The 27428-nt window shown below is 39.3% G+C and overlaps 2 protein-coding genes across 3 annotated transcripts in view; one reads left to right on the forward strand and one right to left on the reverse strand.

Moving 5' to 3' along the window:
* Positions 1-35: 35 nt before the first annotated feature.
* LOC121873176 (4-coumarate--CoA ligase 3-like) lies at positions 36-15965 on the reverse strand. Of its 2 annotated transcripts, none has more exons than XM_042376507.1 (11): positions 15767-15965; positions 9799-10084; positions 9184-9295; positions 8425-8632; positions 8084-8283; positions 7304-7451; positions 2651-2805; positions 2366-2540; positions 1694-1863; positions 1223-1378; positions 36-1104 (listed from the first exon to the last, which is right to left on the reverse strand). In XM_042376507.1, exons 2-11 carry the CDS (start codon positions 9897-9899, stop codon positions 820-822), a joined length of 1710 nt encoding a protein of 569 aa, XP_042232441.1. In that variant the 5' UTR covers positions 9900-10084; positions 15767-15965; the 3' UTR covers positions 36-819. The 2 variants fall into 2 exon arrangements, with proteins under 2 accessions (XP_042232441.1, XP_042232440.1); XM_042376506.1 differs by lacking the exon at positions 15767-15965 and adding an exon at positions 10243-10610.
* LOC121873365 (H(+)/Cl(-) exchange transporter 4-like) overlaps positions 11369-27428 on the forward strand; it is a 105410-nt gene continuing 89350 nt past the window's right edge. The window contains exon 1 of the mRNA XM_042376917.1: positions 11369-11399. The gene's annotated coding sequence lies outside the window, so the exon portion shown is untranslated. The remainder of the gene's footprint in view (positions 11400-27428) is intronic.

Here is a 27428-nt window from a genome sequence, read left to right on the forward strand (position 1 = left end):
GTTAGTGGACCTCGGCTTTAAAGAAACTCATTCCATCATTTGTAGAAAGTTTGATGCACTAATTTGTTAATGGCATAAGGGGTGATTAGTGACAAATAATTCAATCCTACTAACTAGAATCACTTACAGAAAAGTCATGGACCCTGTACTGCTTTATAGCCAACTCAGAAATGTAGAAAATGTCCATAAAACAGTGATGATTTCTAAAGTTCAGGATTTGGTTCTTCTTCACAAAAGACTTGAAACTCACTCATTACAACTTGGCTCAAAATGGCTGACTTACTCATATAGTACAATACTATAAACATATCGATACTGAAGAAACAAAAAACAGAAAGTAACGTAGCATATCAAATTTAAATAAAAAAATCACCTTTACTTTCAGCTTAATGGATACAGCACTTGTCTCCTGTTAGCCATTGTGTGCCTGGGCTACCTACAGTTCACATAGCTGTGAATGTGTACCAGTGAGTGAATCTCTCTAGAATACTTTATTGGTATACTGTACTGTACTTGTTGGAATCCGCTACTGCTTCAGTACTGTACTGTACTTTATTTTAGAAAAAGCTAATATATGTTTCAATATATCAATAGCTTTACTCTTTTATTATTAAACATTGTGTCTTGTATAAATATTTTTTTGAAATTTTTTACCGAGTCAATATATGCAATACATCAAGTTCTTAATTTGTTTCCAAAAATTTGGTCCTACACGCCCTGTGGAGGGTGCTAGTCACTGACAGCTGCCAGGTCCTACACGCCCCACGGAAGGTGCTAATCACTGATAGCTGCCAGGTCCTACACGCCCTATGGAGGGTGCTAATCACTGACAGCTGCCAGGTTCTTCAGTTCGCGGCGGAGGATCTTGCCAGTGACATTCTTGGGCAGCTGGTCAATGAAGTGGACGCCACCAGCCAGGTGCTTGTGGGGGGCGAGGCGGCCCGCCAAGAAGGTCACCAGATCCTCCTCCGTCAGGTTGGGGTCCTTCTTCACGACATAAGCCCTTGGCACCTCTCCTGCCCGGGTGTCACTCACGCCTACCACTCCGGCTTCTGCAACACCCTGATGCTGCAGCAACTCGTCCTCCAACTCAGCGGGTGACACCTGTAACATCCTAGTGTTACACCTTGACTCTAGTGACTTGTAACACCCTTTACTGATAATCTTATACCAAATGTTTGTTACATCCTCCTAGTGACTTTGAGACACCTAAGTGACCTACCTGATGACCTTTGACCTTGATGAGTTCCTTGATCCTGTCGACAATGTAGAAGAAGCCTTCATCATCGTATTTGGCCACATCGCCAGTTTTCAGCCAGCCATCTTGTGTGATCGTCTCCTGTGTTGCCTCCAGGTTGTTGTGGTACCCAGTGATGATCTGGAACACCAAGACTGATTGATAATTTTATAACACAACAAAGGGGGTAACATCAACACAGCAAAGGGGTAATACAGTAATTTCTGATGTTATTGTCTACATTTATATCGATAGATTACGATCATGTGAAATTTAGGCACCCCCAGCTTATTTCACCTGATGATTAATCACCTTAACTCGAACCTGGGGGAGTTATGTTAGATTAGCATTAGGATGCTTAATCTTCAGGTGATTTAAGTTGGGATGCCTCATCTTCACGTGAAACATAAATTTTCCCTTGTGTCTATGCATATGTACCTACACAAAGACACTCACCCCGGAGGACTTTATCCACAGCTCGCCTGGTTGGTCTGATGGTAAGGGTAAGCCTGAGGTTGGGTCCATCACCCTAGCTTTTACCCCAGCCAGTAGGGTCCCACACGATCCAATTTTCTCCTGATCCAGTGGGGTGTAGTGGGTTGGCATTGTTTCTGTCATGCCATATGCTGTGGGCATTTGGTATTTATTAAAAGACATCTTACTCCCATAGAAGAGCATACATTATCTGCACTGTATACCTGTTCATATAGCATGAATGTGAATTTTGTACAGTATGATGATATTACTCCGTCTATCTGGCTCTGTTTCTGACCATAACTTCTATCCAAAATAGACAGCCCTCACACACACATTTCCTCCACGCACGCGAGGACACAGTGCCACGTAGCCGACTCATTTGGCAATCAAAACAAAACGACTTACTTTATTTGCGTACTATACAAACTTTATAAACTTGTGCCATTGTGTTGATTTTGCTTGTAATTATTACTTGTTAGTACACTTCATATAATTCTCTCACCATTGTGTTTGTGAATTTTACCGTCAGACTGCAGGAACTGACATAGAGGAATTCCTTTTACTGGTGTAGGTTAGATTCAATGAGAATTAAGGTAGGATAGGGACAGCGTTAGGTTCGGTTAAGTAAAAGTTAAATAAAGTTACACTGACCTTCTTGAAAGAACACAGGGTTGGGCGCCTTCTCTTTGAGGGCGTGAGCGGTGTGGGGTGAGCAGGGGGCGGAGGTGCACATGGCCAAACGCACTGAGGCCAGATGGGCGGGGGTGACAAGCGGATGACCCACCAGGAATTGTAGCAGAGGAGGTACCAAGTGCAGCACACCTATCTGAGAATATACCACTCTTATGTTATGTTAGGTTACCATTTGAGTATTTAATCATCAGGTAAAATAAACTGGGGTTCCTAATCTTCCTGATAACTGGACTACATCCTGACCTTGTGTTTAGTGATGGTGGCGATGAAGACGTCTGGCAAAAACTGTGGCAGGGTGACCACCTTGGCGCCCACCATCATACTCATGCAGAGGACAACGTACACACCATATGCGTGGAAGAATGGCATCAGCCCCATCACTGTCTCCTGTGTCTCAGCTGCACGATAAAAGAACAGTATTGTATTTAGTATGACTTGTGATGTATATACTAGGTAAGATGCATATGTATGTTTTATCATGTGTACTGTTAGTTGTAGCAGCTAACAAAGCCACACACCGTAATATGTTACACTGTAGTGGATTCTCTCCCCTACAACTGCTGGTTGATCACTTGCCATCCGCTTACCAGCCAATCAGCAGCGAGTTCCACAGACCGGGCCTCACTCTCGGACTCTGCGGTGATTGGCCCATTACCGCCTTCACCTCAGCCAATCAGCAGCGCCGCTCACTTCACACCTCTCTCCCTGATCTTGCAGAATCGCATAAATACTCCCCAGCCTCGCCATGAACATCATTCTACTCAACGCTCTCAAACCAACAAGACCTCTCAACAAGCTCCTCACCACACAGCAACTCCCTAGCACTGCACTGTACATACTATATATACTGAATATATTGTATACAGAAAATGCCATTGTGAGTTTCCCTTCTTACCTCCATCCTTAGTGCGAGATCTCCTACGTGTACGTATGTATGTGAGCCTAACAAAGAAAATAGACAAACAGAGAAATTTGACAACTGGCCACATACACTATGCAAAAATTGGTGACCCACGGAGTGACGCACTCACTCAGGATGGATGAGAAACGGATCACTCTCCCAGTCTTCAATCACAACATTGAAGACTGGCTAAGCCACATGGAGGCAGCTCTCATCGGTTCAACAGCTACAGACAAACAGAAGTACGTCGCCCTGGTCTGTTCCCTGCTCACAGAAGTCGCCACACAAGTTGCAGAAGTCATCACCAACCCTCCAGCTGACAACAAATTCGCAGCTCTATGAGATGCTCTCAAGAGGCGATACCAGCGGCCTGACACCAGTCTCCTGCAAGACCTATCCGTCCTCTCCCTCGGCAACTCAACGCCTGCACGTCTCTGGGACGACATGCGAAGACTGAACTCCCGCCACACAGACAGGCTTCCTGATACTATCCTGCGCCAGCTTCACACTCAGAAGCTCCCTGCAGAAGTTTGTCTCATCCTCTCGGCATTGGACTACTCTACTGCCTTGGCGACCTATGCAGCCACGGCAGACAGAGTATTCCACAAATACACTGCTGTGCGCCATACTGCCATGAACAACTCGGTGGCCACACCGTCACTTAGCTCCGGTTTTGTCAACCAGATCAACTCTTCTCAGAGAAGTAGCATTCCACCAGACAAACAAGACATGAGGGTCCTGCTACAGTCTCTACACAGCAAGATGGACACCCTTGAGCAGCTCTGCTCTTCCATGCCTGCTGCAGCTCCTGTTCCTGCCCCACGCACTGTGTCCTACCGACCCCGACATCCCCGTCCTGCCTCAGACCCTGCCGCCAGCCCCCAGCACAGTGTACCTACCCTCTGTTGGTACCATCAACGTTTTGGTGCTAACGCTAGACGCTGTGAGGCTCCCTGCAACTACACGAGGAAGCGACATCGACGAGGATTGGTAGACGGCATAACCTCCGACGCTATCAAGCAGCGCATCACACGCCTTACCTCTGACCTTGACCACTTCACTCCTGCTGCCCATCACGACCTATTACAAACACTACGACAGGCAGTTTCTGCATTCAAGGCTACTGCCCCACGCCAGCCTTCCCATCGCCCTGAACACATTCATCTTGCACCACCTCGCCCACAACATTTCTGCGTACCCTCTTTTCATCCTCGGGTACCTACTGCTCCTGATACAAACCCTGCTCCTGACGTGGACCCTGCTCCTGATGAGGGTCCTGCATCCGGCCTTAATGACCCAGACACCCCACCCGGCGCCCCTGAGGACTTTGCTCCTGCCGCGAGAGAAGCACCATATTTCTCCTGTTCAACCTTCTCTCATAGAGAAATTTGACTATAGGCCACATACAGTACGCTACAATACAAATAAAGGTATACGGTTACCATTTCTGTAAACCTGAGCATATTGTATATAAAAGGGGAGACAGATTTATTTTTTAATTGCTGGGACAAGATATTCCCATGAAGCCTCGACTCTACTTCAGTTGATGTTCGAGAAGACACTCGACACCATCCAGCAAGTCCAAAGAATAAGTCCAACAGCATAGACAAATTCACATCTACTGCCTCTGCATCACGTTAACATGTTCCTCGACAAGAAAATTACCATTGCCACCGGAAAAAAAACACCTGGTAAGTGATAAATTAGGGGTTTGATGATGTTAATGTTTACAAAATTACCCCCCCGACTTCCTAAAACATGTTATTTTTGTCTTGGCATGAGACTAGAGAACACTTGTCACCCACGTGTGTGAATGATTGTATTGCATGCTGTCAGTTGTTCTAGTTATTATTCCAATTTGGTGGATATCAAAGAAAGAGGGAAGTCACGAAAATAAATATAACTTAAAGTATTTATAACAACATACGGCTCAACGTGACAAATCATTAAAAATGACTAAACTAAATAACATCTAACCAAAAGCTTGTTAGGTTTGATATAGGTTGGTTGGGATTAGTGTCCTTGTGGTGCTGTGGGGTTTCGTGATGTTGTCTCGCACTCAGGATGGGTTGGAGAAAGGAAACTCAAAATGCGTTTTCTGTATATAAATATATTGAATGTACTGTACAGTGCAGTTTGGTGCTGGGAAGTTGCTGCGTGGTTAGGAGCTTGCTGAGAGGTGTTGGATGAGGAGCTCGTTGAGAGGTCTTGAAGGTTCAGGAACGTGAAGTAGAATGAGAGCTGGTCAGCGAGGAGCTTGCTGAGAGGAGGTGTTGCGTGTTGCAGGGCTGTAGCTAGAATCAGAGCTGGACAGCGAGGAGCTCGCTCAGAGGAGATGTTGCGTGTTGCAGGGCTGTAGCTAGAATCAGAGCTGGACAGCGAGGAGCTTGCTGAGAGGAAGTGTTGCGTGTTGCAGGGCTGTAGCTAGAATCAGAGCTGGACAGCGAGGAGCTTGCTGAGAGGAGGTGTTGCAGGGCTGTAGCTAGAATCAGAGCTGGACAGCGAGGAGCTTGCTGAGAGGAGGCGTTGCGTGTTGCAGGGCTGTAGCTAGAATCAGAGCTGGACAGCGAGGAGCTTGCTGAGAGGAAGTGTTGCGTGTTGCAGGGCTGTAGCTAGAATCAGAGCTGGACAGCGAGGAGCTTGCTGAGAGGAGGTGTTGCGTGTTGCAGGGCTGTAGCTAGAATCAGAGCTGGACAGCGAGGAGCTTGCTCAGAGGAGGTGTTACGTGTTCAGGAACGTAGGGTAGAATGAATCTCAATGACGAGACTGAGAGCTTATATACTCGGCTACCGGAAATAAACCTGGGTGCAAGCGTCGCAGGTTGCGACCCCCTCCCCCCCTCCCGTGAGAAACTCGCTGGATGCTGTGGCATTGGAATGCGGCTAGGCTTGTCATATGTAAGGAACAGTATCGCAGGTGGCGACCCCCGTGAGAACCTCGCCTGTGGTTGAACTCCGTTGCTGTGGTATTCGGCTAGGCTTTCAGTTGTAGGGGAGAGTATCCACTACAGTGCTATTTACGCTGTAGCTTCCCTGACACGTTCCAAGCTTTTCCTGTCATCTATTTAAGATTTATTTTTATTAATTTCCTCTCGTGTTTTTCCTTGATCCTGCACCAGTTATAAGACAAACACATGTCTATAGTCCAACTAAAGCTAAAAAAACACATACTTTTCCATATACGAGTAAGTCATTCAACATCTCTCTAAAATGAAGTTATTCAGTATCTCAAAGGAAGAATTTATTCAACATTTATCATAAACAGAACGTACACGTACTGTAAAAGTCCCAGGGTACAAATTCAAGTCTAGAAATAAGATTGCTTTGTTGGGTTATCCTGGTCAAATACCTGCACTGTCTATGTACATTGTTTATACCTATACTATGAATAGTTTATGTACTTGTACTGTCTGGGTATATTGCTTGTATCAATCTATGTCTATATATGTCAATCTGGCTCTGTGTGGTAGTAAGCCGGATATGCCGTAAGTTCAGTTCAAAATAGATAGCCTTCACAGACACACGGGACAAGTGCGACATTTTTGGCAGGTAGAAGAGGAGTGATTTATTTGATTTAATTACTGTTGTTCTTAATTTATTTACCTACTCATTTACTTATTTTACTTACTTCACTTACTTATTTACTTATTTTACTCCTTATAATGTGCTTTACGTACTTATTTACTTACTTTATTTACCAGTACTTACTACTTACTTAATTTATTTATTTACTCACTACTGACATTTTACTTACATATTTACTTTGTTACTTTATTTTCTACTTATTCATTTTACTTGAGAGAGAGAGATAAGCTTCAGTCCTAACTCTGGAAACAAATCTTGCATCTCCTACAGCCTTATCGTGTAAGGTAAGTACGTACATGTAGTACAGATTGTATAATTATGCAGTAAGGTTGTAGGTACTTGCAGTAAGATTGTAGATGAGGTTACTGAAGGGATTGTAGTAGGGTTATAAGTACCTATAGTATAAGATACCTGTGGTAGGGGCGTAGGGAAACACTTCAGGATGGAAGACGGCTGGTAGGTTAGCCCTGAGGGCGGTGCTAGAGATGGGTGCTCCCTTTGGCGGTCCGCTGGTGCCGCTCGAGTACATCAACACACTCGTTCCTTCCTCCTCTTCTGCCTGTGGGGAGGAAGGAGGGGAGGTTCGGTTGGTTGAGGGAATCTGAGGTAGTGACGAATGGCTGACATGTCATGGTTGAGGAAGATCTAGTGAGAGATTAGGTATATGAAACATTAGATAAAAAGATTAGGCGAGAGAGATTAAGTAGGCCTATATGTAACCATAGATAAAATGATTGAGTGATAGAAAGGGAAAACAAGGATAAAGATTAAGAAAATTAAAAGATTGAGATATGTAACAAGTCTCCCATTGTTCTCTGGGATACACATGTACAGAATGTAAATAACAATGAAAATAAGCATACAATGACTTGGCTGTGTTATCCTTGGTCAAATCGCTCTACCGTTTATCATTGTATGCCTGCGCAGTCTATAGGTACATTATTTGTATACCTGTTTTTGTCTGTGTACATTGTTTGCATATCTGTACTCTCTACATTGCTTGTGTAACTTCACTGTTTGTGTACTATATAACGTGCTAAATCAATGTGAACTTGTATGGTGATTTTTATTTAATATTTATCTATGTTTGTCTTTTTATCAGCCTATATATTTATCTATCTTCAGACCTACAGAATGATTCCTTGACATGACCTCTACAATAAAGACGACAAAGTGAAGGAACTGACTAACGTGGGTAACGTCAGCAAAAGGTGTATTGGTATCACGGATGATCTGAAGGAAGTCTGGTCGAGCATCTTTGGAGTTCCCGACCACGTATAGTTGAGGCGGGGTCTGGAGGTCCGCTATGCCCGCTGCTGCCACGCTCTCTAGGATACTGTCTACCACCAGTACCTTTGCTCCACTATCACTGATCTGCCGTGAGACTTCTCCTGTGCCACAAGTGAGAGCATTACTGTTTGGTTATTGGAGGAATGTTATGGTTAGGTTAAAATGGGCCCGTATTATGGTTTTAAGTGTTAGGTTAGGTTTAGGTTAAAGGGTTAATATGCAAGTGGTGTTAAGATACTAACCAGGTGTGAAGGTCGGGTTCATTGGGGAAACAATGGCCCCGGATAACTTGGAACCCAAGAAGGCGATGGCAAAGTTTGGAGAGTTTAGCATCATGAGGGCAACCACCTGGCCCCGTCCCACCCCAGCCCTCTGCAGTGCCCCGCCCCACCGTAGTGCTGAGTCCTGCAGTGAGGCGTAGGTCACTTTCTCACCCGTCACCCCACACTCCTGTAGATGGTGATGAAGTAGGTGTTATATATGACCTACCTGCACGAGTGGGACTTACAAAGGTTCCTCGTAAGTTAAGTTGTAAGGATGTCCATAACCATTACATCATTACACTGACGTTATATTATGTTCTTTGTGCAGAAATTTGGAGATAAAATTAAGTTAGAGAATACCTTTAAAATAAATCTTAATCTTATCACCTAACTGGTAATATGTAAACATATCCACTTCGATTCTCAATGGAATTCGTTTTGTTTTGAACGCTCGTCTTTTGTTTTAGTTTAAGTCGTCCAGTTATGAACATTCTTGTCTTTACTTACGAGAATTATTAAAAGGCACAGACACACAGACTATTATTTGGCAATCAAGTGACCCATTCCCCAGTTATGTAACTATATTTTCAGCCTTCTGGCTGCCATGCTCTTTCAATAAACCGTTTATTAGTATTAATTATTATTTACACAGACACACCATTATGGTGCCTGGGCGTTCTTGTCTATAACTAAATCTCTACTGAAGTGGTTGGTGGTGGTAGTAGGTGTGGTACTCACTAGGGCAGTGTGGTGAGACCAGCGGGAGGCAGACTGCAGTACAAGAGGACCCAGATTGTGTTGAACGGGTGTCGGGGTCTCCCACTCGGACAATAAATCGTCTCCTTCCCGCCTGCCGGAGACAACACCGTCCGTGTACTGGCTGGATTTATTATATAATTGATGAAATAATTGATGTAGGTTCTATGAGTCATTTACCCAATACAGGAGAGACTGCAATGCATTATGTAGGGGTGCCGTCAGGTAATGTGGCTAACTCATCCATGTATAGAAAAGGTCCGTGAAACGTTGGTAGTAGTGACGTGGAGTGCAGCGTTATAAACTACCTGGGGATACTAGCATGTACAGAAAAAGTATTCACATTTGCCTGTACATGTTGTAAGAGTCTAGCACTTCAACATCACTACCTATTATCAGCACTTTAGCTGATCGATCCTCTTGAGATAACAGCAGAGCCGTAATTTTTAAATAACGAAACTTGCTTTTCTGACACATCAATAATATTGTCTTTATAGTTCAAGATGTATAGAGACAATGCAGGTAGACAGTCAATGAAGGTATGGATATGATTTCTATAATTTAGATAAACCAGTTGGGTACATAGATGGTACTGACCTTAGTGTGTGTGCCGCCTTCGTAGTGCCTGGTGTAAGTCTGCCAGTCGCTAGCCAGCATGGTAGACGACGACGCCAGATGTGAAGTGAGGAGCGAAACATTGTTATGGTTCCTCGAGTAGCTAGGATTATTATTCCTTAGTGTATATTATTGTTGATAATTAACGTCACGAGTGTGCGTTGTTCTTACAGAAACCACTCCCCTTCGTTTACTGATGTGGTCTGTTGTTCACTCAATCTTTAATTTCTTCCATTATTTTTTTTTCCAGATTTATCGTAATTGGAATCTGCAAAATAAAATCACCCGATGAATATAAGATACACAATGTCTAACGGTATCTCATTTACATTGTTCATATCAAATTTTGTTAAAACAGGAAGAAGACTTTGTGAACACTGTCGAGTTTAAGATTAATTTTCTTGGTACACGTAAAACTTTCCTCACCTGGTAACAGAGGCAGTGACGAAGAGATGATGTTGAGAGGGTAGAATAGACCAGTCACTATACAGGTTCAGCCAAGACTAACACTGATGGCTTGACGGTGCACAAGTACTATACTATTTCAGCCCTGTTATGTGAAAGATTAGCACTGCTGATAGTGTCTGGTCATGGTAGACACATTCTCCATCTCTTTCTTTTAATATCCGTCACATTTTCTATAAACTTTCTTTCTCACACACTCTCTTTCACATATACTCTCAAAGATACTGTGTACATGTAAGCGAATATCAGACTGTGACTTCGACTTGATCTATAGAGGTCAGAAGGTAATGGTAACCGGCCAGAAGATTGTTCCACTATCATCAAGGGAGTCTGGTAGTGTGTTGTACTTCGTTTACGGGTGAGGGTACAAGGCAGTGGTGCACAAAGGATAGTCTAGCGCTCTTGAGGTATAATTAACTAAAAATAAATAAAACAATCACAAGAAATGTACAGTATATAGTATGGTCGAGTAGGTATACGAACAATGTACATAGACAGTGTATGTATGCACAGTGTACACCGAAAGTTAGGGGAATCTGGGTATATACAATGTGCATAGGCAGTTCAGGCACTTAAATAATGCACAGTACTCACATATAGTGGACGTCAAGTAAATTAGAATAGTGCATCCTTCAACTGTCACTCGATTATCGTTCTCTATCTTTCCGCATTCTCCAGAAGTCTACGGGAACTGCACGGCCCAAATACATTTGGGGCAAAAAATTAAGGTCATTTTGAGTAAAATATATCTAAATACTCACAAAAATTATAGTTACAAATTAATCGGTAATGTCATTATCGTCAAGAATCAGCTGGAAAGAAAATAAATTGTCATTACTTTTCTCGGTTGATTTAGGGAGTGTGGGAATGTCTTGTGTCCCTTGTTGAGGGAGGCCTTATATAAAATTATCAAGGCAGTATTGCTAAAGAACACATAGTGACAAAATTTATACAATTTAAGATAATTAATAATATTATAGAATAATTTTATAATTTTTAGAGCATTTAAAAACTAAATTTAATGTAAAAGCTGTTCCTTTTATAGACCGTGACAGGGAGCGGTGGCCATACCCTCCACCATGTAAACACAGCAGCAAAAAATATTCCGAAGAAAATTGGTTTGTATTGGTGTAATATTGTATTGTCAGGACTCATTTGTGTTTTAATATGAATGATAAGTGTGCAGGGATTATGGTGTTGTAAGAGAGAGAGAGCCTTATGATAGTTGTGAGGACATTTTGGACAAGGTAAGAGACTGTGTGGGGGGATTTGCTGGCAGGAGTAACAGGTAGGCAGGGGTTATATGACTATTTTACCCTCAGTTATATATCATATTATTGTATATGAATTATGTGAATAATTATTATTCAATATATTTATGAATGATTTTACTGTATAAATAACTAACAAATTATAAATATAATATAATATCTTGAAGGGTTCTAAAATAAAACAAAGTTCTTCTGGCCCCAGAAAATACTAAATATTATTTTATTGATAACTTTAAACTATTGTAACAAAATCGACCAAGTAGAGATAGGAACATGTAAAATTAATGATAAGGAAGATAAAACATGATTAAATTATTAATCAATTTATTAAGAAAACCAACAGCTCAATGTTTAACAGTTATGATACAGTTTAAGTATCAGGTATAGAATAAAAAATGTTTTCCTCACCTAACCTAACCCAAACTAACCTAACCCAATCCAACCTGCATCATTATATGTCCATAAGAGAAGTGGGACATCTTGGAGTATCAGAAGATAATTAAGGGAGATAATGATTAAGCATTTAACATTAAGTTATTATGTAATGACTAGTGTAATAATGCCCACAGCCATCCTGTCCACAATCCCATTAAAATCGTAGTAAAATCACAATCAATCTCCGCAGCTAACAGTCAAATACCCTTTGGTTATTTGCCCAGCCAGCACAGTCAAATAACACCTTCATAACTTGTACTGAGCCATTATTGGGTAGTAGTGGTGGAGTCCCTTAGTACCAGAGTACTGTGTTTATATTTGATTCGTATTATCCACAGTTGTTCTGTGGATGATGTATTAATGGTAAAATTTCACTTGTTACCAACAAGCATTTGGAAGTTGAAATTATGCTTGATGGATGTAAAATGTTAGAAAGATTTGATTCTATTGTTTGCAATTTTTTGGTACAAATTTATAATTAAAAAGTTTTTATTTTAGAGTAAAATTTGACATTTCCTACGAACTTATAGGACAAGCGTGTTCAGTGTATGTAATGAATTTGTATTAATACAGTATATATGTATACTGTATGTATTAGTATAGAGTATATAATTAATTTAGGAAAACCTAACCTAACCTTCTCCAACCAATACCTAACCCATGCACTATACCAAGATCTGATTGGTTAACAAACCAGCTACTAAAATATCTCACTTATACAGTACTTAATTTGTGACAGAAATTCACGTTATTTGTATAACTATTTTGTTATACAAGTATACAATTGTAACAATGAGTCGTCCAAAGCGAGTGAGAAAGCTAATAACCCTTGAAACTAAGAAAGAAATTATAAAGAAACGTGAGAATGGAAGAAGCATTGCGAAACTTAGTGATGAATATGGGATGGCTAAATCAACTATATGTACGATTTTGAAGAATAAAGAGGAGTTAAAAACTGTGCAAGTGGCAAAGGGAATCTTTAGACTTAGCAAAGCAAAGTGTAATGTGATTGAAGAGATGGAAACTTTACTCTTAGTGTGGATAAAGGAGAAAGAAATGGCAGGTGGTAACATTAGTGAAGCTATAATTTGTGAGAAGGCCAGACAATTGTTTGAGGACCTTAAAGCCAAGACTCCCAGTGGAAGTGATAGTGATGTGCCAGTGTTTAGGGGTACCTGCATGCTGAATAACACTAAGGTAAGATAAAGTACCGTATTTTTTACATTTTCCACAGAATTTTTTCTGTGTTAGGTGGTTGTATTTGGGGGCCTAGAACGGATTAATCCTATAACGAACGAATGCTATAACGAACGAGGTTCTGGAACCAATTACGTTCGTTATAGCATACCCCACTGTAATGAGAAAATATTCCTTCCATTAATAATGTCTATATACACAGTACTGTACTTGTTATGTGACAGTGATAATTAACCGAGTACAATTTAATTTTCCTGCTTTTTCCTCCAAGTTCAATTTCTGTGTAAGGTCTGCTCAAATACAGTCAAGACCAGGTTACTTTTTCTACTATGAGTCATTGAACGCCTATATGGTGTAAGCACGTGACAGTTGAGAAGGAGTGTTCACATATTGCAGTGCTTGTACCAAATGTGAGGGCAGCTGCATAAAGCATGTGTGTGTGAGTTAGTCCATTTCAGAAAGGGTATGATATCTTGAAATTTTCAACAATGTTTTTGAGAACTGGGCAATAAAATTCTCCGATAAGTCACTTAGCAACATGACATTCACTTACCAGAAGAGACGACTCAGTGTTGACTCCTATGAGTTTAGTAAATGGGACAAGATTTTCCGGAAGTAATAAACAATTCTTGAATTCTGGCCAACGACTAGAAATGACTGTAAGTAATCTAATTTTATGCTCACCAAACCCAGCATTGAGTTCACCAAGGCAGTTATCTAAAATATTGTAGTACAGTTGATGATGTAAATCTGCTTCATTATCAAAACCATGAACATTAGAATGTTTTACAGTTGTTTTAGTCACTGCTAAGTATTGGGGCAGTTTGTGTTATGCTTTTGCTTTTCCTGATGGTATTCTGTAAGGTCGTGATGATCAAGTTTTGATGAGATATTCTCATTGTCAGTGTTGTTCCAGATGTCTTTAACACTACTGACAAGAGATTCAATAAGGTGAATTCTTGTCATGAAGTCAGTCATGTGATTGTAAAAGCTGATCTGCAGGTCCAAGTGTCGGCAGAGTTTCCTTCACACAGTGTGCAGTAAACATGAATTTTATGCATTTTATCTGTTTCAATAATCCAGTTGCCACACTGCTGCATCACACTCATTTTCCTCACATGTATCAAGTACATCTACCAACTTTTGTCGTTAGCTATAATTGCTGACACAGTGGCCAGGTGACGTGACCACTGCTTGCTTTCCAATAGTATGCACTACTGTACAACCAAATGTAGCGGATGGTTAAAATTTAATTAATTTTGCCACTTACAGTGACCAGTTTATTGTGCACCCCATACTTATCCTGTGAGCAGTAGCACAAAAGAATTACAGAATTGAGGTCACAAGGGGTTTGGATAACTAACCCCAGTGGTCAGGACTTTATGACATTGAATGTTACAGAGTATTTCAAATACATTGTTTGTTTTATTTTTGTACATCGAGGATAACTTTATTCACAACTGCCTGTGAGGCAATATGCCTGGCCACACACTTTGTTATTTGTATTTGCATGAGAAGTATTCAAGCATATTGTGTGTTTGGTTCTATAGATGGGAAATGATATAGCAACTGAGTGCAAAAAAGTGGATGCAGTCTTAATATATCGGCTATCTTGCCATTTAGAGATAAAGTGTTGTCCATTTCACACACAGTGTGTTTGGACCTGTCCGTAAAAGGTTCTGTCTTCACACAGTCAAGGACGTATTCCAGTTTGTGGTCATTTGTTTGATCACACACTTTGCATTTAGTTTTTTCACATCTGCTTGAGGGATATAGTGCCAGAGGTACTTATATCCTTATCTTACTTTAGCAGTTACATTATCTTGTAATCTAGTGATCTAGTTCCCTGCTCCATATAGAGTACATGTTTCACTTGATACTTCTCATCATGGTAAACACTGTATTGACTAATGACTGTTTTCATTTGTTCACTTGCATCAAATCATCGATAAGTTCTTTCCTATTTACAGTTTTAAGGGTTCGTTTCGACAGACCCAAATTGTATTCAACAGTGCCTTTGTTAGACGCGAGTTTGACGAGGGCATCAACTCTGTCATATTCTCTGAGGCCTGTATGCTCTATGCTGAGGGAGTGTAGGAGCCTTAGGACAGCCATACAGGATCCACATCTGTTTTGCAGTTTATACACCTCTGCTGTAGGGTTCCCCCTTGATTAACTTTATTTCTGCAAACATGGGGTCACAGCTCAAGATTGAAGAAGCTGCAAGTCCAGAAAACTGTGAGGGCAAACTTTTTCGGAGTGAGAGTTGTAAACTCTTGGAACAATCTACCAAAAAGTGTTGTGACGGCACCGAGTGTGAGCTCTTTCAAGACAAGACTTGACCAACATTGGAGCAGGTTCGGGTACATTCAGGAGCCGGTGCATGCCCAGTACTTGCCAACAGTACGTAACAGAGACGTGACCGATTGCCCAAGATAATAAAAGTACTCAGGCCACACTGGCGTCCTTCACTTGGCATGACCATCTCTAGTGAGGGGCCAATAGGTAAATAAGGTGTGGTCATCAGCCACACAGTTATCTATCGCAACACCTTACTATAAACTAAGTAAACTTTCACTTACCTGTTCGCTCAAGTCTCTCAGGTGATTTCGTCTGCCATCGCCCATCACATTAACGTAAACACAACTTCACATTTTCTACGCTGCACCTTTCCAGTGTTCGTGCATCACCCACAAATATATCCCAAGTGATATTCTTGCAGGTTGTAGTCAGTACACTGTCAAATTTCATGTGCCGTTCGTTAAAAGAGTAATAAATGTCTCACTCTAGGCCTTCATGTTGATGTCTGCTGCGTTGATGTTTTGTTTATTAATACAGGGTCATGTAACATCGACTATGTTTTCCTTTAATCTAAAATAATTATATAATAAATGAATGGAATAGTTTTTATCATAGTATGTAAGTTTCTTTTATTAATATTAGTGCAAGACTCTTAATAAACATGAAAATATCACAAGATCTCTATATTATGACACGTTACTCTGGTTCCCTGCTGTCATACGATAATATTACACAACAGATATACATTGAAGTACGATTGATTGTTCAATAAATTAAACTTTGTGATAGAAAGGAAGTTTTGGCCGACATTATAAACTACATGAAAAATACCAAGAAAATGAACACATATAGAGTGAGAAAGATTTTAATCAATAACAGCACATACAGGAACAGTATTTACATTTATTCAATTTATACCAACTTACTCTACGGCTCAATAGATGTACAAAAGGTCTTTAAAATCAATATATTTATAAACCTGTATTAAATGCTTACATCTTATGGATCCAGTTGAATATACTGTAAAATACAAAGTAACATTAAGTATATTTTCTGTACACTTGTAATATCATGTATATTTTATGTATAATAAATCATACATCACGTTATTTACAAGAACTTCACCACCAGCAAAATATACATATCGTTCGTTCTTAAGTCATGGACGGATATGCAGCACAAAGTAACTATGGTGATGTAACAATAAATATGGAAAACCCCGTTATATCAATCCCTTGTAGATCACGGCAGTCTTAGTGTGGTAACCATACAGTGTGGTAGATGATAGCAGCCATACAGTGTGGTACAGTAGTGTAGCAACCATACAGTGTGGCCATAGTGTGACAACTTACACAATGCAAAAAAACTTTTGATTATATACAAATTAGAATTCACACACCACTGTTTTCTGAAGTATCGTACAAAAATTACACTTCTAACCATTACATTCTGAACATGTATAAAATCATTCAAATACATCGTAAAACAGTTCATTATCCCAGGTACCAAAGGGAGGTGGCACTTCATGTAATCGACAATTCCTTCAGACCATTATACCACCTCCTGAGCCCTCCCCTTATCCTTATGTAGAGTTATGTCTAATCGAAAATGAATAGGTGATGTACACTCTCACCAAACACTTCTCTAATGTTATAAGCACTATGCAATTTTAAAAATGAACTAAGAATCTGAAACTATGACGAGATGATGAGCCCCATTCTGCTCATTTTCACATCCATTGTGCCCAGGTGTTGGAGAAGGTTTTGTTGAGGGTGTACATACAGTATCCTGGTACTTGAACTTAAAATAATAAAAAAATTAAAATCATAGTCATTTGCTGTCCAGATGTTCAGGACAGAAGGTAATTGAATAAAAAATAATGAGTTTGGTCTTCATGGTTTATTTATATATATTTTAGCTTTACTTTACTTTATCATCTTTCCCACTGATTGGCCTGTTAGCCACTTGACCAGATGGTCACATCTCTGTTGTGCACAGTTGGCAAATACTGGCTCCAAAATATACCTGAACCTGTGTTAGTGTTAGTCAAGGCTGGTCTCACCATAAATGTGTTCACACTTGGTGCCATCGCAACATTCTCTGGCAGGTTATTCCAAGAGTTCACAATGGTATATGTTACATATTTCGGAATACAGTATTTACATTATTTAAAGATTAAAACACCAAATTCAGAAAGGACAAAATATTTCTTCTAATCCACGAGGAAGCGGTTGCCATAACTGGTCAGAGACTATTGTTGTCGTGTTGTTAGTGACCCAACTCTCACTGTCCCATTCACAGATGGGTTGTAGTCCACAATTGTATAAAAAATAATAATAATAATGTCTGCTATGAAGTTACTACATTTACTGTACAGATATTACTATATACAATAATATCATCACTGTATAGTAAATATATGCTCCTTGGCTACAGTGATGTATGTCATTTATTTCACATTTTAACTTTATATTGTATAATTATTTTTTTTTATAATTTCACCACTTATCAGCTGTTCATCCAGTTGACATGTTCTTTGTTAACTTATGGCATTTATTATCCAGTGTTAGTACAGGTGGAAAGCAGAGTACCCAGAGAAAACCTGTGATGTTTGGTAGAGTCACATTAGATAACATCCTTCTCACATCTGTCCAGGACCAGAGATTCAACCCAGGACACAATAGTGAGAGAACTGCACATTACTATTATGCCACCAACACCCTACTTCTGTGATTTAATTTAATGTTTTTGGCCTGACTATGTGGTCTCAAGTAGAGAGGATCTAATTTAGATTATAGTTTCTTTGACTGGGTGATCAGGTTTGTATGGATGCAGGTGATAATGTGCTTTCTAGTGATGGGTCAGGTTGTGTAGCTGATGGTTTACTCATCTCCAAGTAACTCAGAGGTGATGTCTCCTGTTTATTCGTTTGTGCATCAATCATTCCTTCTTTTTGAGGTTATAGACTGTTGTTATTAGTTTTATGAGTTGTGGAAGTGTAGGATAATCATAATAATAAAAATACAGTAATAGTTGGTGTTTAATATCCCCAAAGCACCAACCACTAGCAATAAAAATCCAAAAAATGTATAAGAGACCAACAAGAAAGACAAAGTTATTGAGCATTACAACTATAGCAGTAACAGTTATATATACAGGCAGTCCCTGGGTTATGAATGAGTTCCATTCCTGGGGACATTCTTAAGTTGAAAATGTACGTAAGTCGAAACACATGCTATGTGCATACCGTACTTACAGGACAAAGTTTAAAATCCAACTATATCACAACCTAAGTCCTTATATACAGTGGGGTATGCTATAACGAACGGATCCTACTACGAATATTCCTATAACGAACGGTTTTACCTATAAAATTGAGAATGCTATAACGAACGAAACTCCTACAACGAAAATTATTAAAATTTTTTTTTTTTTTTTCTTTACTAATTTATTGTTTTTTTATTACAAGTATTAATGATATTCTTTATTTCAGGGGTTTAGATGCATATTTATGCACTTTTTTACAATTTTTACAATTTTATATTATATTTTTCAGTGTTGAGTGGTTGTATTTGGGGCCTGGAACGGATTAATCCTATAACGAACGAATGCTATAACAAACAAGGTTCTAGAACCAATTAGATTCGTTATAGCATACCCCACTGTACATCTAAAATCACTTAATTTAAGAGAAAAGAAGAAATAAAATGATAAAATACAGTAAATAAAAGTAAAAAAAATGTCATCTGGTAAATAAAATATTGTAAATTTAAAGTTTAACCTTGTTCGTATCAGCGGATTTTCATAAGTCGGACGTTCATAAACCAGGGACTGCCTGTACGCAGTTACTGGAGCTTATAGTCTTCGTTTACCTTATAATCAACAGATATTGGTACAAGCATGGTTATAATCATCAACAAGTGGGATTTACTGAAAGCTCCTGTCATGTTGTTCCCTGGACGAGATTTATGAGCAACTACAACCCAATTATAGGACGAGAAAGACAAGATGGAATACTGTACCGGTAACTATAGTATTTCCATGCTAACCTGGCAGGTAAGCCACGCCCCTCGTCCATGGGTACAAATAGCTGATTGGTTCCCCTGAATGCGTGTATATAAGCGTGTATTTATAGCAACCTTTTATAATAAATATTTCAAGTTTTCTATCATCCTCTCTGAAGTGCTAATGCCTTGAAATGATTCGCAATTTGATAGTCCAGATATTTAACATTATTTTTAGATAATAACAGGTCTGCTTACCAATTGTGAACACATTTAATTTTAATTTTCTATGAACCAATCAGCTACAGTATTAGTATAGAATAGGGGCGTGGCTTACGGGCCAGGTTAGTGCGGAAAGGGCACAGTATACGTATTGCTGTGTCTATACCGCAATTGTGTTTAAGAGCCATGATAAAATGTAAATGTATATCCCAACAAACCATGCCACTTATAACTCAAATTTGAATACATCACAATGGGTTTAACATGAGTAACTATGGTATATCAAACCTCTGTATTCCAATTTGAAAAAATCAACAACATAACAATATCTTAAGTAATATATAAATATACCATGGGAAAAATTGATCAAGAGGAGACAAGTTATAATTGTTCACGGTAATATCTGATGAAGACTGAGTGGCATAATATGACTAAAAGTCTCTCCCAAACATGAACAGCCGAGCCGACTCTAACTACCGCATTCACAAATTTGAAAGACTTGATACATATCCATAAAAGAGGTCAATATATATACCAGTATATATACCTGTACACAGTATAGGAAAATTATACAGTACAGGTCAAGGATCCTTTATCTGATACTCCAAAAATGTAAAGTTTTTATGAAGTGGTGTAAGCATGAAGGCCTGTAACTGTGGATGTCTCAGATGAAAGGATAAAGATACTCTAATAAGCTTTACCTTAATAATCCAGAACCGTGAAAGTTGTATGTGTAAGTAAAGGTTCAATATGTAAGTAAAGGTTCAACTTGTAATATCGGAGAAACAAACAATATGAGATAACAGTTCATTTTCAACGCTATGCTATGTCGCATGATCCCATGATGGACCTGAACCAAACCCCCTGCATAATAAACCTACGATTATGACCAAGACTGCATTAAGTTGCCTTACTACAAACAAGTAAAGGTTGAGTCTACAGAGTAACTGGTTGGCTGCCACTTCTTAACCTGTAACCCACAATAGCTGCCAAGTTATAGCTAAAATACCTGTACAGTCAGTTCTGCTATAACGCGATAGTTGTGTTCGTGTAAAACATCGTGTTATAGAAATTCGCGCAATAGAAATAACAGGGCTTATGGAGAAAATAGGGTTAGGTGCAGATTACTCGAAATCGAAAGAAAATTAGTAGTTAGCCTCACACAAAGGATAGCACAGTCTAAATAAATGTTACATTCTTCTCTAATAATGAAATCATACAATAAATGTAACACTTTACTTTGAAAAAATATGAATATAACTTGATGAGGGAGAAGGGTGATTTTGAGGTTGATAACATCGAGCTTCTCTTCAAGTGTTATAGCCTTTCTTTTACGATCATCACCGGGAATGCGATCACCAGAACGCTTCTTGGAGATATTCTTCTTTACCATATTCACAGTTAATACCACAAAATTGGAGAAATAGTAAGCAAAAATCGCGTTACAGCAAACAAGCGTTCGTGTTTTACAAATATCGTTCCTCTATTCACAAATCGCGTTAGAGCCAATTCGCCTTGTCAAAACATGCGTTATAGCAGAACTCACTGTATAAGAAAATACCCAAATAAAATAATGTTTACTGTTAATGTGTCCTAAAGCATAGTGAGTGAGGTAATGTCATTGTTGATATTTACTCAATGTTTTATCTACAGTTCCACAAAAGTAGATCGAAATAAACATTACGAGGAACTGAAGAACACTTGAGCAAAATTATGTTGACTGAAAAATATTTTAAATGCAACAGGCAGAAAGTACAGTAGTGGTATGAGAAGAAAAATTACATCGGACAGGTTTGAGAACTGGATCTGGGCCTGACAAGGCAAGGCTAGGCTTAGGTCATTATAATGTAAGTTGGCCGAGGCATCAAAAAACATAAAATATATGAAAATTGAAATACAATCAGCCTCAAGGTTTTCTGATAAAGGATTCTCAACCTGTACAGTATTTGCATTTTACAAACTGCTGAAAAAGTAGAAAAATACAGTAATCCCTGGATAATACATGGTGCAAAGTTCCTAGTAATACTGCATCACTAATTTTTACATACTGTATCCTATAATAAAATAATGAATGAAAAACAAAAAACTGCAGACACTCAAATAATCAGCACTTTTAATTAAATTTACTGTTTTGATGGGGACAGGGAGCAAGTGGTTTGTTTTGTCCCAACATTGTTCCTGATGAGTTTGTACTTAATCAACTATGGGTCCAGTGTTAGAATGGGAGGAGGCCAGAGTCCCCTTAGAAAACTTGCCATGTTCTGAATGGTCATACGGGACAACACTGAACCTGGGATGCGGTAGTGAGAGGCAATTGTACCACCTACAACCTAAGGTGTAAATGTAATAAAAAGGACAAGCTATTACCACAAATGTACAGTAAATTTAAATCGTTTAGTGTCTACAAAGTCGAGGTCATGAGGGAATGTTGTTACTGTCTTCGTGTGGAGAGGTGAGGCGGCCAACATCACAGGGAGACCGGCTGTTGTTAGGGAGAGGAGGGCGAGTGTCAGACAGGACTGGTGGAGGGCTTTTTCTCTCTACAAACAACATACATTTTTAAATAATTCCCAGAGGCTGGCCAACACAGTGCAGAGACTGAAAACAAAAATGAACACACTCATGAATATCCTAGCCACAACTGAACCCATTATCACAGGTATGTGATAAGCATTAATTCACTTTTCTTTGTGTGCCAAATATTATGTAGACCTCATTATAACACATATATTATCCAGGGATTGCAGTATCATATTTTCTATATATAAAAGAGATGGAATGTTCATATAATGTTCATAAAATTAATTCACCATTGATAAATATTGCTAAAAATTGATACATTATTAAACTCTGATATAAACTTTAAATAAATTTCTACACAAAAATACAATAAGTGTGTTTAGTTTTTACAAGTTGAGTCATGAGCATTACAGTACAGTACATTGTAGAGTTATAAGGGTAATGCATTTGTACAGCCAGAAATACAAGTCAGTTTGGAAGTAACATATGAAAGAAACATTTCTCTCTACCTTAGCATCATGTACATTATGGTGATCTTTTTCCTATCATCAGGAACGGAATATAAAAGTATTGTAATTTCTAATGTAAGAAAATAATATTTCATCATACTAGCAAGCACACTAATAGTATAGGAGGATAAGAGTTTGTCACTGTGGCAAATATCTCCTACGATACTCCTGCAGTTAACTATGTCTAAAATACTGATTCTCCACAGTGAGGCTAAGTATAAATATTGTGATAAGCCTTTAATATAAAAAGTCGTGGACAACTAAAACGGTGTCCATCATTAAATAAACTTTGAGGCACAGAGGAATACATGAACAACAAGCATTATAGTCCATCATGAAGACTGGTGTATCACAAGTCTTCAGCACTGTGTTTTTCAGCAGAGTAATATTCTAGGGATAGTTCCATACAGGCTACTTCATTAAATGTTTTTCACACTCATTCTTTGTCAGTAGTTGTTCCCCTATTTGACTGTGATAAATGCATGTAAAACTCAAGTAAATATTTAAGAGCTGGTAAAGTGTAATTGTTGTAGCTGAAGCATATTACTGTCATCTACCTTGGCAAGAACAACACTTTGATGTCTATATCATGGTTACTAATACATCACCTAATGTCATGCAAGTCCAGAGAGGAAGCTCCAAGCTGGTTATTGAAGTGTTCATTTTATCATTAATTGAACACAAAAAATAAACCACATCAACTCATACAACTTATACCTATTATATCATTGTGTATACAGGGTGTCTCAAAATGTATGCACAGTGCTTTACAGATTTTCATAGACTGCATGCATATGACTGTAATACAACAATTCACATGATGCCCACAAAAATCTGTCAGGCAGTGTGTGTACAAGGTATACATTTTTCTGAGATACCCTGTACATTCTTTAGCTATAAAGTACCTTGGAATGTCTAGCTTTTGGAACCTCCAGAGTTCTCAAGTGAGTCTCGGGTCCAAAGGATAAACCCTGGACTATAGTGTTTGTACAGTACCAGCTTAATATGTAGTACAATAAATTTGTTCTATAAATAATATCATTATTGTAATTATTATTAACATATCAATATACAGCATAAGGTAACTCCTGACTCTCATTGGTGTTAAGATTAAATAATCTTTTGTAGTTCTTTTGTATTTGTTTGTCAATGTTGTATATACAGCATATCAGTGATGTAGGTCTCAGCCTTGAGCTTAATGGTCTTGACTACATCACTCGTATATAGGGTGTACCAGAAAAATGTCACAGCCTCCTTCTCTCCCCGCCTCCTCCCTCCAACTCACAGTGTCTCGGGGCAGGCAGGGAGGGAGGCAGGGAGTAGTCAGGGATGGAGGGAGGCAAGGACACCCCATATATATACCTGTACACTTTACATAAAATCATTTAAGAATTAAAGTCATTATTCAGTCCTTCATATCAGGACTGGAGATGTACTGTCTACAGTAACTGAATAAGAGATGTGAATTATTTTGTCTCATTACAGTGGCAGATACAAGCCATGAGATAGGAGAGTTTTTATTAACCACATCTGAGGTTCCTAGTCTAAGTCACCTCAGTGTACCTCACCATCCAACCTTTCTGTTGACTCCTCATCTGAACTTTACTGACTTCCTGAGGGAAAATATGGGATATTTAATAATAATGAAATATTTGAGTCATTACATAGTTTGTGACTAAGAGTAATAACGATGAAGAAAGTTTACAAATACTTTTGAACAGCCCCAACATACCTGGTATCTTTACATAAGTTAAAGGTTACCAGGGTTAACTCACACAACCCAACACCCAAACCACACTTCAAGAAACTTTAACAAATCACAAACATATGTGAAGTAGTCCACACACACAAAACTTTACAATACTGTAATACAATTAAAAACTTTATAATGATACAATTAAGGCAGAAAATCAATTTAAAACTTTGCCTTTTTAAGTCAAATCATTAACAAGATTATGAATTTTGTTAAAGTCTAAGACAGACACTATACAGTAGTCGGGAAAAGGTCTTCTAATACTGTATACAAATAATTACTATTTACACACACACTAAATACAACCATTATGGAGTATAAATATTGTGACCATATTAAGCGAACACTTGTGCATTATCACAAACTTAATAAAACTACTGTGTTAAAGAAGTCAATTATTTTTCACTACTGTACAGTATAATATACATCTTACACCAAAACACTCAATCTTAATTATAGTATTTGCTAATGTCTTCACAAAACTAAACTGAGGTCCATTTGGGAATGTTTGAAAGTCTAATTAAGTACCCTGTAGCATACATTGTGTAACATACTGTACAGGTAGTGTATCTGTCATCTGTGTCACCAAACTACGGAAATCGCCAAACCCTGACCACTTTAACCCGAGTAGCTTAAATGTATCAGGATTGTTTGGGTGGAAAATTCCTAACCAGTGACATTATGGAGTTGGTAGAAAGTTGAAAATATTGAATGAATGATTTTATACGTGTACAGTATATCCCATGTTTTGAAGACGTGGGGAAATTTTCAGTCCCGAAGTCAAAGGCATAGATCGGTAAGCCGTCTGCCAATCATTAAAAAAAAAAAATAAATAAATAAATAATAATAATAATAATAAACAAGAAAAAAATAAATAAAATAAAATAAAATAAAGTGAAACTGAAAACACGAAAGAAATAAGACAAACACACATACTGTACAACATTCCCTAGTGAGTGATCTTTGGGATAACTGAGAAGAGTGGCTGCCAGTCATATGAAGGAGGTGCTAATATACTTTTGATACGCCCAGCTCCTGTCTGTATGGTCACCCCTCCTATGCATATTATGTTAGAAAAACAAAACAATAACTCAAAGCACCTTGTTCATATACACTATTGCATATCATAACTTTTAGGGTTTATAAACTTCATGCGCATCTTTGTGTACAAAAACCCTGAGGGAGTTAATGTTTGGATTGTTGATGCTTACGACCACTTCAGCTACAACAACTCAGTCTCCAATGGCTGCCACTCTCCTCCAACCTTATCAACCTAACTTTAAGGATCTCTTTTGTTGAATCTAGTGAATGTTTCTTACTAAAATGATACAAGATTCGGGGAAGAAATGTTACAGGTCAGTAGCATAGTAGATGGTAATTTTGGTAACTGTTTGGAAATGGTTGCAGCCTGACACCAAGCGAGGTGGACTTGGACATTACTGAGGCTCGTGGACTCAGGATAATACCGGAAGCTTTTTATAAATAGTACAGATTTTATATTAACAATCACTTCACTTGCTTTATTTAATCCATTAACAATTTATAATATTTTTTTTAGTAAGAAAAAACTTGCATATACGGTACAGTACAGTTAACCCTCACTTTAAGCGGTCCCACATTCCGCGTTTCCACGTTTACGCGGTGCCTTGCCAGAACCTAACGTGCTCACATTACGCGGTACGTGAACCCCATTACGCGGAGAGTGTCTGGCGCGACGCTATTTTTAGATTCGCCCCACCCGCCACCCGCCCGCCACCCGCCCGCCTGCCTGTCTGTGCTCCTCGCCTCTCCCTCCTCCTCCCTCCGCTTGGGCAAGCCGCGCGGTAAGGTTGTGCAGTGTGTGTCTTTGTTGCGTTATCACTGACGTCATATGACGTATCGGACTGTGATTGGCCATGCATCCCTACCCCCCTCTGCTGCTAGCTGTAATTGGCTTAAAGTATTATGACGTGTCCACCCGGGGGAGGGAGGGAGGGAGGAAAGACGACGCTTGACCTAGCCGCGGCAGTTTCATCTCTCAAGGCCACACCGTGTAATCGTGCATCCATTGTTCAGTAAAATGGCTTCCGCCGGACCACCACCCCCAGAGAGAAACCTTTCCTTACCTGGACCCAGTGGCACTAAGCCAAAGAAGACACGACGTTCCTTAAGCTACGAAGTGAAGTATACCATCATCCAAGAGTTGGAGAAAGGAACAAGGCAGGTTGATTTGGCGCGCCAGCATGGTGTGAATGAATCTACGATTCGAACAATAAAGAAGGATGCAGTCAAGATAAAGGAGCACATGAAGATCACAAAGTCCACAGGTGCTTCTATGATCAAGTATTTTCACAACCAGGTGCTTCTCAAGACAGAAAAATTACTTGTGAGGTACTTGGTGCGTCAGACATGACGGAACATGGCGGTCGACACGCGCTCTGTTAAGGACTACGCACGTGAACTGTACATCGCAGTGGCACGAAAGATGGGAATTACAGAGCCCAAACCCTTTAATGCTTCCTCTGGGTGGTTACAGAGGTTTAAGATCCGGAACAAGATCACCAATATAAATATTGGTGGTGAAGAAGCGAGTGCTGACCATGCTGCGGCTAGGGAATTTCCTCCTTTTTTACATGAGATTATGGAGGAAGGACAGTACAGTGACGACCAGGTGTTTAACATGGACGAATCTGGTCTTTTCTGGAAAAAGCTACCTTCCAAGTCATTCGTTGTAAAGAATGCCAGCAGGATTCGGGGCCGGAAGATGCAGAAGGAACGCATCACTGTCCTGTTTACCACCAATGCCTCCGGTACCTGTAAGCTCAAGTTATCGGTGATCCACACAGCACGCAAGCCGCACGCCTACAAAACCATGGACATGACCAAGCTAAATGTCCACTGGCTGACCGCACGTAAGGCGTGGATGTTCTCTACACTGTCCCTCTCCTGGTTTGAT

This window comes from Homarus americanus, unplaced genomic scaffold (assembly GCF_018991925.1).
Source record: "Homarus americanus isolate GMGI-L3 unplaced genomic scaffold, GMGI_Hamer_2.0 scaffold32929, whole genome shotgun sequence".
Taxonomy (NCBI): Eukaryota; Metazoa; Arthropoda; class Malacostraca; order Decapoda; family Nephropidae; genus Homarus; species Homarus americanus.